Source organism: Dendrobates tinctorius, unplaced genomic scaffold, assembly GCF_039654945.1.
Source record: "Dendrobates tinctorius isolate UK_male_01 unplaced genomic scaffold, ASM3965494v1 ptg000074l, whole genome shotgun sequence".
Classification (NCBI taxonomy): Eukaryota; Metazoa; Chordata; class Amphibia; order Anura; family Dendrobatidae; genus Dendrobates; species Dendrobates tinctorius.
In genome coordinates, this window is record NW_027361742.1 from 2,459,776 (window position 1) to 2,473,906 (window position 14,131).

General features: G+C 44.9%; 1 protein-coding gene across 1 annotated transcript in view; it reads right to left on the bottom strand.

The window, feature by feature from the left end:
- The window catches only part of LOC141096339 (complement factor H-related protein 5-like), a 158,138-nt gene that overhangs the window by 25,701 nt on the left and 118,306 nt on the right, over window positions 1–14,131 (bottom strand). The window contains exon 11 of the mRNA XM_073582876.1: window positions 6,019–6,198. Within this exon, the coding sequence (XP_073438977.1) occupies window positions 6,019–6,198 (180 nt within the window). The remainder of the gene's footprint in view (window positions 1–6,018; window positions 6,199–14,131) is intronic.

Consider the following 14,131-nt stretch of genomic DNA (forward strand, 5'->3'; position numbering starts at 1 on the left):
AGAGCAGGGGATGGCGGTCCCCGTGGGGAAGGTCCGAGGTGTGGAGGCCTCCTCGAACACAGTTGAGGAACCTCAATGGGTGGAGGAGATGAAGCGTGAATTGAAAAATATAAAGAGCGAGTTGGCTGAAGTAAAGAGAAGAACCGAACCGGAGACTGGACGACCCAGTGCTAATCCCGGTCCCTGGGGGTCACGCTCTCCGCGAGGTGGTCAATCTCTACCGGCCCGGTGTTATGAGTGTGGAGAACCAGGCCACTTCGCCCGAGAGTGTCCGCGGCGTGGGAGATACCCACCCCGGCGGCCATTAAACTAAAGGGCTCCGGGCTGGGGGGACGCCGCTCGGAGCCGAAAACCACAACTAGGGGTGGTGGAAGTCCCGAAGATTTGGTAGCAAAGTGTCCTGAAGTTTGGGCAGAAGTAGAGGGCCGGGCCGTCCGGTGTCTGGTGGACACGGGGTCACAAGTAACCACTATGCCCGCAGCGTACTTTCAACAAAACTTTCCGGAGGCAGCAAGGCCTCAGTGGGGGCCCATGATTAGACTAGTAGCCGCCAACCAACTGCCGGTTCCGGTTGCCGGGGTAGTGTGGGTGCAGGTGACGTTGTGCGGTAAACCCCTCGGCCGCAGAGGGGTGGTACTGACTCAAGGAGAAGCTGATCAACGACACCCCGTCACCCTAGGCATGAATATTTTAAAAGAGTTTGGTAACCTGTTGCTTAATGATCCCACACAAAGGACACTGAAGCAGTGGGGTTCTCGCACAGCTCAGGGACAGGTATTCCAGCAGCTGGTGCGAGGTGCGCGGGTGCATCGGGACTGCCAGGAGGGTGAGGCTCTGGGCAAGGTCATCGCGACAGCGGCACCCCTGCTTGTGCTGCCTCCTGGACAGACAGTGTTGGCCCTGCCAATTCGGGCCCCGATACCTTTGGAAGGCGTAGAGGTGCAGGTGGAGCCGTGTCACTCAGAGCACTTACCTCCTGGCATACTGGTGGCCCGTTCCCTCGCTACGGTGCGAAAAGGAACCGCCCTGGTCCGCTGCGTTAACCTTGAAGACCGAGATATCATTCTGAAAGCACGGACTGTACTGGCCAAACTAGTAAAGCCTCTAGAAGAAGTGCTGCCCGCTGCTGCGGTTCAATTACGAGTACACCCCGAGGATCCCGGGGAGGTAACAATACGAACCCTACAGGCCCACGAAGTCTCGACACAAGAGAAGGGCCGAAATATTTTGGAGCAGATGCGGGCCGAGCTTTCTGGACTAACTGCGGCCCAACTTTCACAAGTAAAAGCATTGCTGGGACAGTACCATGAAGTATTTGCTAGTCATGAGGACGACTTTGGGTGTACCACCACCATCACTCATGAGATCCCCACAGCAGGAGCGGCCCCTATCCGAGAACGATATCGACAGATCCCGCCACAACTCTATCAGGAGGTGAAAACTTTGCTGGCTCAGATGCTACAAAAAGGGGTGATACGGGAAAGTCATAGCCCTTGGGCGGCCCCCATCGTGTTGGTTCGGAAGAAAGATGGTACACTACGATTCTGTGTGGATTATCGTAAATTGAATGCTTGCACTATTAAAGACTCATACCCACTGCCCCGCATAGAAGAATCTCTGTCTGCATTGGGTAAAGCAACATATTTTTCGACCCTGGACTTGGCCAGTGGGTACTGGCAGGTGCCTATGTCAGAAGAGGACAGAGCTAAGACGGCGTTCATAGTGCCCATGGGACTGTTTGAGTTTAATCGAATGCCATTCGGGCTGGCCAACGCCCCCGGGACATTTCAGCGATTGATGGAGCGATGTCTAGGGGATCTCAATTTTGAGGCCACGTTGATCTACCTGGACGACATCATCGTCTATGCCGCCTCCTTCGAGGACCACCTGAAGCGGTTGGGACAGGTACTCAGCCGGCTGCAAAAGTACGGGTTGAAGGTGGAGCCTCAGAAATGTCACCTATTTCGCTCTCAGATTGAGTATCTGGGTCATGTCGTTTCGGCAGAAGGTGTGAGGCCATCCCGGGAGAAGATTGCTGCTATCCAGGAATGGCCTACCCCCGAGACGGTGAAAGACGTGCGGGCTTTTCTGGGGTTAGCTGGATATTACCGTCGTTTCGTAAAGAATTTTGCATGTCGAGCTCGAGCCCTACATGACCTGCTGAAGGGGGCTCCCGCTGGGGCCAATGGGCGAAAAATCCAGTGGCAACACCCTCAGGAAGAGGCCTTCCGAGATCTCAAGGCTGCACTCTCGGATGCCCCAGTGTTGGCTTATGCGGATTTTTCTCAGCCGTTCATCCTGCACACTGACGGGAGTCTTCACGGGCTAGGAGCTGTGTTGTCACAAGTTCAGGATGGCCGGGAAAGGGTGATCGCATATGGAAGCCGTTCACTCCATGACTCCGAGCGTAACCCTGACAATTACAGCTCTTTTAAGCTCGAGCTCCTCGCAGTGGTGTGGGCTATGACGGAGAGATTCGCAGAGTACCTAGCGGGCTCCGAGGTGGTAGTGCGAACTGACAATAACCCACTGGCTCATTTGGAAAACGCCAAGTTGGGGGCTTTGGAGCAGCGATGGGTGGCCCGAATGGCGAAGTACAATTACAAGATTATTTACAAAAGAGGGGCCGAGAATGTTCATGCAGATGCTCTCTCTAGGATTCGACATACAACTCCTGGACAGAATCGAGACGAAGAATTAGAAGGAGAGGAAATACCGTTCGCTCTTACCGCTGCCGTGCTCACCAATGTTGATGCAAAAGTATCTTCCCCAGAGGCCCACAGGGGCATCCTGGAACAATCTCGTAATAAGTGGATACAACAGCAACAAGAAGATGAAGAAGTTGGACTTCTCCGGAAATGGGTCGCTGCTGGTCAATTACCCACTGACACTCAACGACAAGCTTTGACCCAAGACCTGTCGCTGATGCTGCGACAATGGGAGAGACTGATTATCCGAAGGGGATTACTGTACCGTAAGATCACTTCGCAAACAACCTCAACGACTGTTTGGCAGGTGGTTACGCCCGGAGCTCAACTACACGAACTGGCTCGAGAGGCTCACGAAAAAGGGGCCCACTTTGGAGTCAAAAAGACTTTGCAATGGTTACAACAGAAAGTTTATCACCCACGCTTGTCGGCTGTTGTGGACGAAGTTTGTCGTACTTGCCGCTTATGTGAATTGGCCAAACCGCCTGCTCAGAGGGCCGCAACACAGACGATTGTGACTTCAGAACCCTTGGAGCTCTTGACGGTGGATTATCTGCACATTGGTCCCGCATTCCAGGGATACGAACACTGCCTCGTCATGGTGGATCATTTCACTAAATTCGCTGTGGTCACCCCTACTCGAGACCAGACCGCGGAGTCAGCCGCCTCCGCAATTTGCAGAAATTTTATACAAGTGTACGGCTGTCCTCAACGCATACATTCCGACCAGGGAGCATGTTTTTTGGGGAAAGTTATGGAGGAACTACATCATCTTTATGGGATTGATAAATCCCGGACCACACCATATCACCCGCAAGGGAATGGGGCTTGTGAGCGATTTAATCGGACATTGATTCAAATGCTACGCACTCTGGAGAGTGACAAGAAAGCTCGTTGGCCTGAATATGTTTCTGAATTAGTGTGGGTTTATAATAATCGGGTACATCGAGTAACGGGCTATACTCCTTATTTCCTGCTGTTCGGACGAGAGGGTAAAGGGATCATGGAGGTAGAGTTGGACCCCGAAGAGCCTCGGCCCTGGACCGGAGTGTCGTCTTGGGTCCGAAATCATCGCCACAGGTTGCAAACTCTTCACCGAATTGTACATACCAAACTTCAAGACTGGGAACACCCCGGGAAGAATACAACCTCCCCTCCCCATCTCCAAAGCGGGGACCGTGTGCTTGTACTAGATCAACGCCCCCAGAATAAACTGGAGTCACGTTGGGAAGAGAGTCCTTATCGGGTACTACGCCGTATCCATTCAGAAGGACCTGTGTACGAAATACAGCCCGAGCAGGATGAAACACTGCCCACTCGCATTGTGCATCGTAATATGTTACGCCTGTGTATTTCTTCCGACCCAAAGCAACTGGAACCCGTCCCGAAGACATCCGAACCGGAGTCCATATGCTGGGACTCAGACGACGAGGATTTCCCTCCAGTTCCCAAGGGCCCTCCACCCAATAATGAGCCAGTTGACACAATTAACCCACCGGCATCTTGCAGCTCACCGACGTCCACCACCCCAGAAGATTCCACCCCAGTCGAACTTAGACGCTCCGAGCGGTCAACAGCCGGCAAACCCCCCGAACGGTATGAACAAGACCAGTTCGTATGGCAACAAATATTGACACCTTTACAGACCAATCTCAATAGACTAACACCCTCGCCCGAGGACTGGCGAGCTTACAGGGTGGGGGAATGTGGGGAGGAGGTCCCCCATACAGTGATTGGGCTAGAACCAGGGGGACCGCCATCAGGGTTGTTGAAGAAACCACATCAGGGGGATTACAAAGGGAGACATGCGACTGAAGTTGTCAGGGCAACAGGGGGCGGGGCGAGGGTAAAAGGAGCAGGGGACGCGCTGAGGTGGCAGTTGGCAGAGAGCCTGACAGGAGAGAGGAAGCCGTGCGGCAGAGAGAGGACTGTGGCAACTGACGGTGTGGAAAAGAGAGACAGGCAGGAGATTGAAAAAGGGAAATTTGAGACTTACCGAAGGTTGACGCGTAAGAGACTCTCCCCGGGAGTTTCCCCCCCGCAAAGATTCAGATAAAGTGACGGCCGCTGATTCCCTCCGTGGTGTGACAGGACCGGGATCTCAGGCGACCGCTGCGACGACACAGCAATCCGGTACAGTGGCCAGGACACTGCCCCCCTGTCTTCTCCCACAGCCGCGGCCCCGTCATCACCGACCTCAGGGGACGTCACCTCGCTATAGGCGGCCGCAGAGCCCGTCCCGGTTACTGAGGGGACACTGAGCAGAATTTGTTAACGTTTATGTCTTTTTTGAAACTGCGTCATGACCTGGCTGGGGAACGAGCGCCTCTAAACGGACGCCTGGGAGATTGACCCCCTGAACAGTTTCTTCAGGGCCCGTTGTGCCCCACCGACCCCACTTCTTCAGGGCCTGTTGTGCCCCACCGTGCCAGCTTCTTCAGGGCCCGTTGTGCCCCACCGACCCCATTTCTTCAGGGCCTGTTGTGCCCCACCGTGCCAGCTTCTTCAGGGCCCGTTGTGCCCCACCGACCCCATTTCTTCAGGGCCCGTTACGCCCCACCGCCCAGTTTCTTCAGGGCCTGTTGTGCCCCATCGTTCCGGTTTCTTCAGGGCCTGTTGTGCCCCATCGTTCCGGTTACTACAGGGCCCGTTGCGCCCCACCGTCCAGTTTCTTAAGGGCCTGCTGCGCCCCATCGTTCTGGTCTCTTCGGGGCTGGACAAGCACAAGTCCTTCTGGGAAGTCGTGGATTACAAGGCAGCCACATCTGCAACCCCTGAGTGGTCGTGAACTCGAGCGACGCCCGGAAGGCTAAGTGTATTATAGAGAAAATAAGGACCCTTTTTGTTTTTTTTTAATGTTGTTTTGCGAGTCCCTGCGAGGACAAATAAGTGTTTCCCCTTTTTTCTGATTTAAGCAGTTTTAGCCCTTGCGGCTTTAAAACTTATAAAAGTTTATTTCACCCCACATTCAGTCTCGTGTCTCGTCACTGCATCCTGTGAGCCTGCTCGAACCCTACACACTTAAGACCGGACCAGGCTTCTATGGAGGAGGAGCAAGGCATATGAGCACCTCCATGCATCTCTGGAACAGTATAATCTCAGTGTTGGATTGAGTAACATATTTAACTTTTTGCTTTAGTGACTTTAACTATACATAACATAACAGAAAAAAGGAACTGCGGCATTGCACAATAATATTTTTACTTTTATTGTACAATATAAAATACCGATTACAGTAAATTACTCTACAATACCACCTACTTACCACGAACACTATCAGTATACAAAATATATTACTATATGCACATACCAAGACAAACAGGTGGTTCGCCCCATTTTCCATCTTGACATTTGATCGCTTTAAGACCATGAATTCTAAAATACTTCTGACACTTGTATGTCACTGATGAACCTGAATTATAAGTGTCTGTTATAGTTGTAGTAATTTCTCCATCTAGTATTTGAGGAGGCCTGCCACATGGTTTCTTTGCTGAAAGAAATAGAAAGCATGATATTAGCCAGATTTAAGAAAAAGCATCACTAGTGATTACATTCTTGCTGTCACATGCCGACTAATTTGACATCCACTTTTCTCACTGTGCTAGTGTTCCATGAAATGCAGCGCAAAGAGAAGTTAGTCGATATGTGACCGCAAGTATGCAAATCTCATGTGAGTAGTCAACAAACTTGCAAAGCATGTATATTGCATGATGTTAGGATTTGACATGATATAGTCACTTTCAAAGTTACTGTCTGACCCTTAAAATCACTTCAATTAAATTGTAAAGTTTCCGATTATCGGAGTGTGGAGCAAACAAACAGTCCTGTCTAGCTTGACAAGAGATTCAACAAATCACTATCTGTTTCCAATATCAACTTGTCAATCAGGATGCAGAAAAGCCACAGGGGACTTGTCTCTTGGACTAGTCACCCAAGTGACCTGGACCCAAGTTGGCATTTAAAAGTATGATTTCTCTGAAATTATGCAGCATTTCAGAGTCAAATATTCAGGGCTGAAATACATGACTATTACTGCCAGCTTTTAAAGCAGTATGAAAGCGCTGACAGGTTCACTATAAGAAATAAAAAGAGTGTAATTTACATGTGCATATTTATTTATTTAACCTCTTCACATAAAAGAGTGTATCTGCACTTGGGTGATCAGAGCTGAGTGCTCTTCCTTTGTGTCTGATGCTTACATCTGTGTCTGACTACTAAGCTCTGATCACTGCTGCTAACCATTCACATGCTGAAATTAACCTCTGAAAATGACACTTCACCGGATCACGACCTTTAATGTGTCTAGACATCATGGTTGGGTAGGGGTTCCTGACCTTTGACATATAGGTACATCATGGCAATCATGCACAGCACAGAAGCTGTGTCCCTGCAATTACTGCTGGGAGCTTGGCTTGCATGACAGCCGAGACCCGCCTGTCAAACGCAGGATCGGCGCCTGCACTGCCACCGATTGAATAACCGACTAAATGCCGCAATATCTATCACAATATTCACAAAGTGTGAGGTTCTGAGACATGTTTCTGTTCTGCCTGACTTTGCCCTTAATTTTGCCCTTATCAAAGATGAGTGAGTAGCTTCACAAGGGGCCATCTTGTTCCTGTTTGACTTTTCCTGTTTCCTGCCTGCTGTGTATTAAAGGGACTCTGCACATTATACCTGTGCTTGTGTATCTGGATCTTCACCTGCTGCCAAGCTTGGAGAGCTTGCATTGTGCCTGCTTCTTGTAAACCTCGGGATTCCCCGTTTGTTACTTACCTGCCGTCGTGCCTGACCACCTCTCCTGTCCGGATCTGCTCTGCTTCTGTCATCTCTGCGGCCTGCTCTCCGCTTGGAGCCCGGTCCAGTCTCAGGACCTTAGGACTGTGTGCGCCTGGACCTCAGACTCTCGCCAGTTGGTTCGTACAGACTTTACCTGTTGCCAGAACTTATATCTACGCACCGTGCAATACTGAAGCTGGTTTACTATAATACCCTGAACTACATCTGCATAGCACTGAGACCTGTTGCTACAATACAATACTGAACCTTTGAACATATACTGTGTTTGTCTTCTCTGACCCATGCCACCGAGTTCCATAGAACCTATAGTACTAATTTGACACAAAGCTAGGTGAGGGAGGAGGCTACTTCTCCCTTCTGATCGGAACCTTTGCGATGGTGGCCTGCTTAGATCATGCCAGGAGCATAGTCTAAGAATGCTGGTGCATTGCAATACATTATAACAGTTATAAGAGTAATGAAAGATAGAGTCTCAAAGAGTAAGTGAAAAAGAGAAAAAAAGTTAAAAAATGTAAAATTATTTAAAAAAAAAAATTACAAAAATAATAAATAAAAAGATGAAAACATATCATACCAATAAATAGGCAAATCTGTGAAATACATGATTCTGACAAAACCCTTGTTATAACATTACCTATAATGAGGTTGATGGAGACAATGTGGATGCCCTCTGGTCTATGATTCAGCAATGTCTGTCTTTTTAAGTATGCATAAAACTGACACAGTTTTGTGCACTTCTCAAAAGAACGACACCACTTAACAGAGGTCAGACAGAGTCCAGAATATCTCTGCTGTCTCATTATAGCTAATGATTTCTTCAGGGTTTTTATCTGAATCACGACATTCAGATATTTACATGTAGATGGAAACTCTGATGTAAGTGCTTAGTGTAAAGGACAGGATAAATGTAATCTAAAATGTTATGCAAAATGTTCCCCATGAAAGCTTCTATTCAATCCTCAAAAAAGTAAGTCCCCATTCAGGTCAATGATCTATCAATGGAACTGTAAGAGGTTTCCATGTTGCTGGTACCACAAAAGCCCTAGAAAAGCGCTATGACACTTTGACCACCCAAAAATCCAGCTAATTCTGCACTCCCAAATCCAAATGTACCCCTTCCTTCTTAGCCCCACAGTATACCTAAATCACATTTAACATTCACATGTTTGGCATTTCTGTGGTGATGAGAGACCGCTTAATTTATTGCATCCATGTCTCCTGAAGCACGAGCTAGGCACAATGTACGGGCACTACAATTGCAGATTTGTAATTTTCACTCCGCAACTTGCACTGTTGCTTTTTTCTGGAAAACAATAAATGGACTCAAAATTGTCACTTCACCTGTAGATAAATTACCAAAGGAGTGTTTTTTCCAAAATGGGGTCACTTGACACAGAATTTTGCTCTTCTGGCACTTAGCGTCTCTGTATATGGAATCCACAAACAATTCTACGATAATTTGTTCTCTGAGAGTTGAATAGAGCTTTTTCAATTCCGAGTCTCGTTGTGTTGCTAAGCAGTACTGTACATCAATATATGGGGTCTTGTCAGACTCAGCAGAAATTGTGTGAAAAATTTTAGTGCCATTTTTACCCATTTCCACATGTGAAAATGTAAAGTCTATGGCTGAAACAACATTTTTGTGGTAAAAATGTAATTGTTTTTTCCTCTCTGCCAATGGTATAAAATTCTGTGACACATTCCTAGTGTCAATAGGATCACTGAACTTTTAGATTAATTTATTGAGAGGTGTAATTTATAAAAAATAGGGTCACTTATGGGGAATTTGACTGTTCTAGCACCTCAGGGACTCATCCAGAGGGTTATGGCACCCGCACACCATAACAGCAAAATCCACACTATAATATGGCACTCCTTCCCATCTGAGCTTTCCACTATTCCTAAAAAGTAGTTCCTGATTGCATGAAGGATATTAGTGCACTCAGGATGAACTGTACAACAATTATGCAGTCTATTTTTCCTGATAGCCTCTATCTAAATTAAAATCATGGGGCTAAAACAAAATTTAAATGGCAAAAATGTAATTATTCTTTCTTCACTGCCCAATGGTATAAAATTCTGTGAGGCACATGTGGTGTCAATATGCTCACTGTACTCCTATATGAATGCATTGTGAGATGTAGCTTGGAAAATGTGGTCACTTATAGAGGGGTTCTGCTGTTCTGGCACCTCAGGGGATCTGTTAATGAGATATGACATCCTCAAATCATTCAAGCAAAATCTGAATTACAATAAGGTGCTCCTTCCCTTCTGAACTTTGCACTGTGCCCCAAAGGTAATTTTTGACCACATATGTGGTATTGGCACACTCAGGAGAAATTACGTAACAAATTGTATGGTCAATTTTCTCCTCTAATCACTTTTTACAATTGGAAACTTGGGTTCAAAGCAACATTTTAGTGGAAAAAATGGTAATTTTTCATTGACTCAGCCCAATGTTATACAATTCTGTGACTCACAGGAGGGTTAAAAATGCTCTCTGCCCCCTATATGAATTCCTCAAGAGATGAAGTTTCCAAAATGTGGCCACTTGTAGTGGTTTCTGCTGTTTTGGCATGTCAGGGACTCTTCAATTGTGACATGGCATCTTCAATTAATTCTGGTCAAAACTGTGCTACAGAATTCAGTTGGAGGTCCTTTCCTTTCCACTATATATGGGATATCCGCGTACTCAGGTGAAATCGCACAATGGATTTTGGAGTCCAATTTTCTCCCGTTATTCTTGTAAAACAGAAAACATTGGGGCTCAAGCCACATTTTTGGGGGAAAATGTATTTTTTCATTTTCACGGTTTAATGTTATAAAATTCTGTGAAGCACATGTTGGTTCAAGATGCTCACCACACCTCTACTCAAGTTTCTTGAGTGATGTATTTTCGAAAACATGATGATTTCCACTGTTTAGGCATGTCAAGGGCTTTGCCAAAGCAAAGTTGATTCTGCTGTCTATTACAGACAATTTTGTGCTCCATAAGTCAAATGGTGCTCCCTTCCTAGCTCTGCTGTGCACCCATACAGTAGTTTTTCACCACATATGGGCTATCGTGGAAACAGGAGAATATGCACAAAATCTATATGGTCTATTTTCTCCTATTACCCTTGGGAAAATGAAAAATTTGGGGCTGAAGTAATATTTTTGTATAAAAAATATATTTTATTATTTTCATGCCTTAATGTTATAAAATGAAGCACCTGTGGGTTCAAGGTGTTCATCACACACAAACCTTTCGATAAGTTCCTTTAGGGGTATAGTCTCCAAAATGTGGTCTTGTGGCGTTTTCCCTTGTTTAAGCCTATTATGGGCTCTGCAAATGTGATATGATGTCCGCTATCAATCCCAGTCAAATGGTGCTCCTTCCCTTCCAATTTTTGCCGTATGCCCAAACATTAGATTTCCTGTACATATCGGGTATCGGTATTCTCAGGAGAAATATCATGGTCCATTTTCTCCTATTACCCTTTGGGGCTAAAGCAACATTTTTTAACGGAAAAATAGATTTTTCAAAAATTATGCTAGGGTCAAGGAGATATGTAGTAAATGTCATTTATTAACTAGTTTTTATGTTATAATTATCTGGTTCAAGGGCATCAAATTTCAAAGTTTAAAAAATTGCAAAATGTTGCCAAAATTTTGATATTCTTATAAATAAGCACAGCTCATATCGCCCAAAATTTACCTCTAACTTGAAGTATAATGTGTCACAAAAAAACAAAAAACAGAATCACTGTTTTTTTTAAGTGTTCCAGAGTTATAACCTCATAAAGTGACACTGATCAAAATAAAAAAAATTGGCCTAGTTTGCAAGGTGAAAACAGGCCTGAGATTGAAGTGGTAAGCCATTTCACTGCCATTGTGAGTGCACATCTATTCTCATTGGCGCCTTTACACACAATCGCAGCACACAAATGTTACCATGGAAGTCAAGGGTCTGTTAGGCACCATTGCTGCCATCTTGGTACTTCATTAAAGCTCAGCCACAGGCTGGACTTCATATGAGATCATCATTTAAATAGATTTCACAGGTTCAAGTGCTTGTATGGGGCTAAGAAATACATTTTAAAGTTAAAAAAAGATTTAGAATTCTTAAAAAATACACAAATTTGCCCCATATCCCATTTTCCTCTATGTAAAAAAGAAAGCATAATAATAATAATTAATAATAAAATACATATGATATTACCACATCCACAAAAGACAAACCTATTAAAATATAAAATTAAATTACATTACAATTACTGTAAATGCCATAAAGCGAAAAAAGCTCTGAATGCCAGAATTGTGTATTTTGGTCACCACACACCTTTAAAAAATGTAATCAAATCATCATGTGAATCCCAAAATAGTATCAATGAAAATGTCAGCTCGCCACCCAATAAACAAGACCTTACACGGTTCCATTCATGGTAAAATAAAAATGACACAAGTCTTAAAAAATGGCGACACAAAGCAAAAACATTTTTGCAAAGTTCTAAAAAATTTTTTACCACTAAAATAGTTAAAAAATGAATGCCAGTTTGTTATCACTCCAGTTTACTGACCTGGAGAATCATGACAAAAGGTAATTTTTACCATACAATTAACATGGTAAAACAAAGCCCAAAATGACAATGACAGGATTATACCTTACTTTATTAAACAAGTTCCCCTCATTGGGAATATTTTTTCACCATTTTTCAGAACATTATATGGTAAAATGATTCATCTTATTATTCAAAACTACAAATCATACCGCTAAAAACAATTCTCATATGGCTATGTTGACAGAAAAAAATGAGAAATTATGACTATTGGAGAAAAAAAGAGTAAAAGAGTGAAAATGCAAAAAACAGATTGGCTGCATTTTTAAGAGTTTAAATATTCAGAGTTCAGAATAGAGTGGAAGTAGGAAAGATATTTTTAACTATTAGCCATAACATTGTGACATATTTTGTGTATTAACAAAACTATATTGAAAAATGGGCTTCATTATTGTTACAATCATTTAGCTCTGATATGGGGTTTCAGGTTGCCATGTTTTGTATTAACCCCTTCCTGACATCCAACATACTATCCCGTCCATGGGACCCGGGCCCCTATGCCCATGGACGGGATAGTACGTCTACCGCGATCAGCGGCGCCAACGTGGTGAGCGCCGCTAATCGCGGCCGGGTGTTAGCTGATTATCACAGCTGACACCCGGCACAATGTGTCAGGGGCGGTCACGGACCGCCCCGACACGTTAACCCCTTGCACACCACGATCAAACATGATTGCGGTGTACCGGCGGTTAAAGGGAAGCATCGGCAGGGAGGGGGCTCCCTCCGTGCTTCCCTGAGCCCCCCACGGCAGCACAATGTGCAGCGCTGCTGCCGGGGGCTCCTTTCCTGCAGGCCCCCGAATCCAAGATGGCGACGGGGGCCTTCGGGGGCCTGCAGGAAGCTGGCTTTCTCAGTGCCTGCAAAGTGCAGGCAAGGAGGAAGCCTGTGCAGTGCCTGTGACAGATTGCTGATCTGTCACAGTGATCTGTGATGTGACAGATCAGCGATCTGTCACAGAACAGTGATGTCCCACCTGGGACTATTTAATAAAGTAAAAAAAAATAAAAATAAAGTGTTAAAATAATTTTTAAAAAAATCGCCAAATAAATTACAAAAAAAAAAAAAAATATTCCCCCAAATAAATCCATTTTTTGAAAATAGAAAAAAAAAACCAATAAAAGTACACATATTAGGTATCGCCGCATCCGTAACGACCCGCCCTATAAAACTGTCCCATTAGTTAACCCCTATAGCGAACCCCTTAAAAATAAAAATAAAAAACGAAGCAAAAAATAATGATTTATTATCATACCGCCAAACAAAAAGTGTAATACGCGCGAGCAAAAAGACGCATATAAATATCCATGGTACCGCTGAAAACGTCATCTTGTCCCGCAAAAAACGAGCCGCCACACAGCATCATCAGCGAAAAAATAAAAAAGTTATAGCTCGCAGAATAAAGCAATGCAAAAATAATTATTTTTTATATAAAATAGTTTTCATTGCATAAAACCGACAAAACATAAAAAAAGACCTAAATGAGGTATCGCTGTAACCGTACTGACCCGAAGAATAAAACCACTTTATCAATTTTACTGCACGCGGAACGGTGTAAACGCACCCCCCCAAAAGAAATTCATGAAACGCTGGTTTTTGTTCATTCTGCGTCCCAAAAATCGGAATAAAAAGCGATCAAAAAATGTCACGTGCCTGAAAATGGTACCAGTGAAAACGTCAACTCGTCCCGCAAAAAATAAGACCTCACATGACTCAGTGGGTCAAAATATGGAAAAATTATAGCTCTCAATATGTGGTGATGCAAAAACTATTTTTACAATAAAAAGCGTCTTTTAGCGTGCGACAGCCGCCAAACATAAAAACCCGCCATATATAGTAAATCAAACCCCCCGTTATCACCCCCTTAGTTAGGGAAAAATAATAAAATAAAAAAAATGTATTTATTTCCATTTTTCCATTACGGTTAGGGTTAGGGTAGGGTTAGGGTTAGGGATAGGGTTAGGGATAGGGCTGATATTAGGTTTAGGGGTGTGTTGGGGTTCGGGTTGGAGTTAGAATTGGGAATTT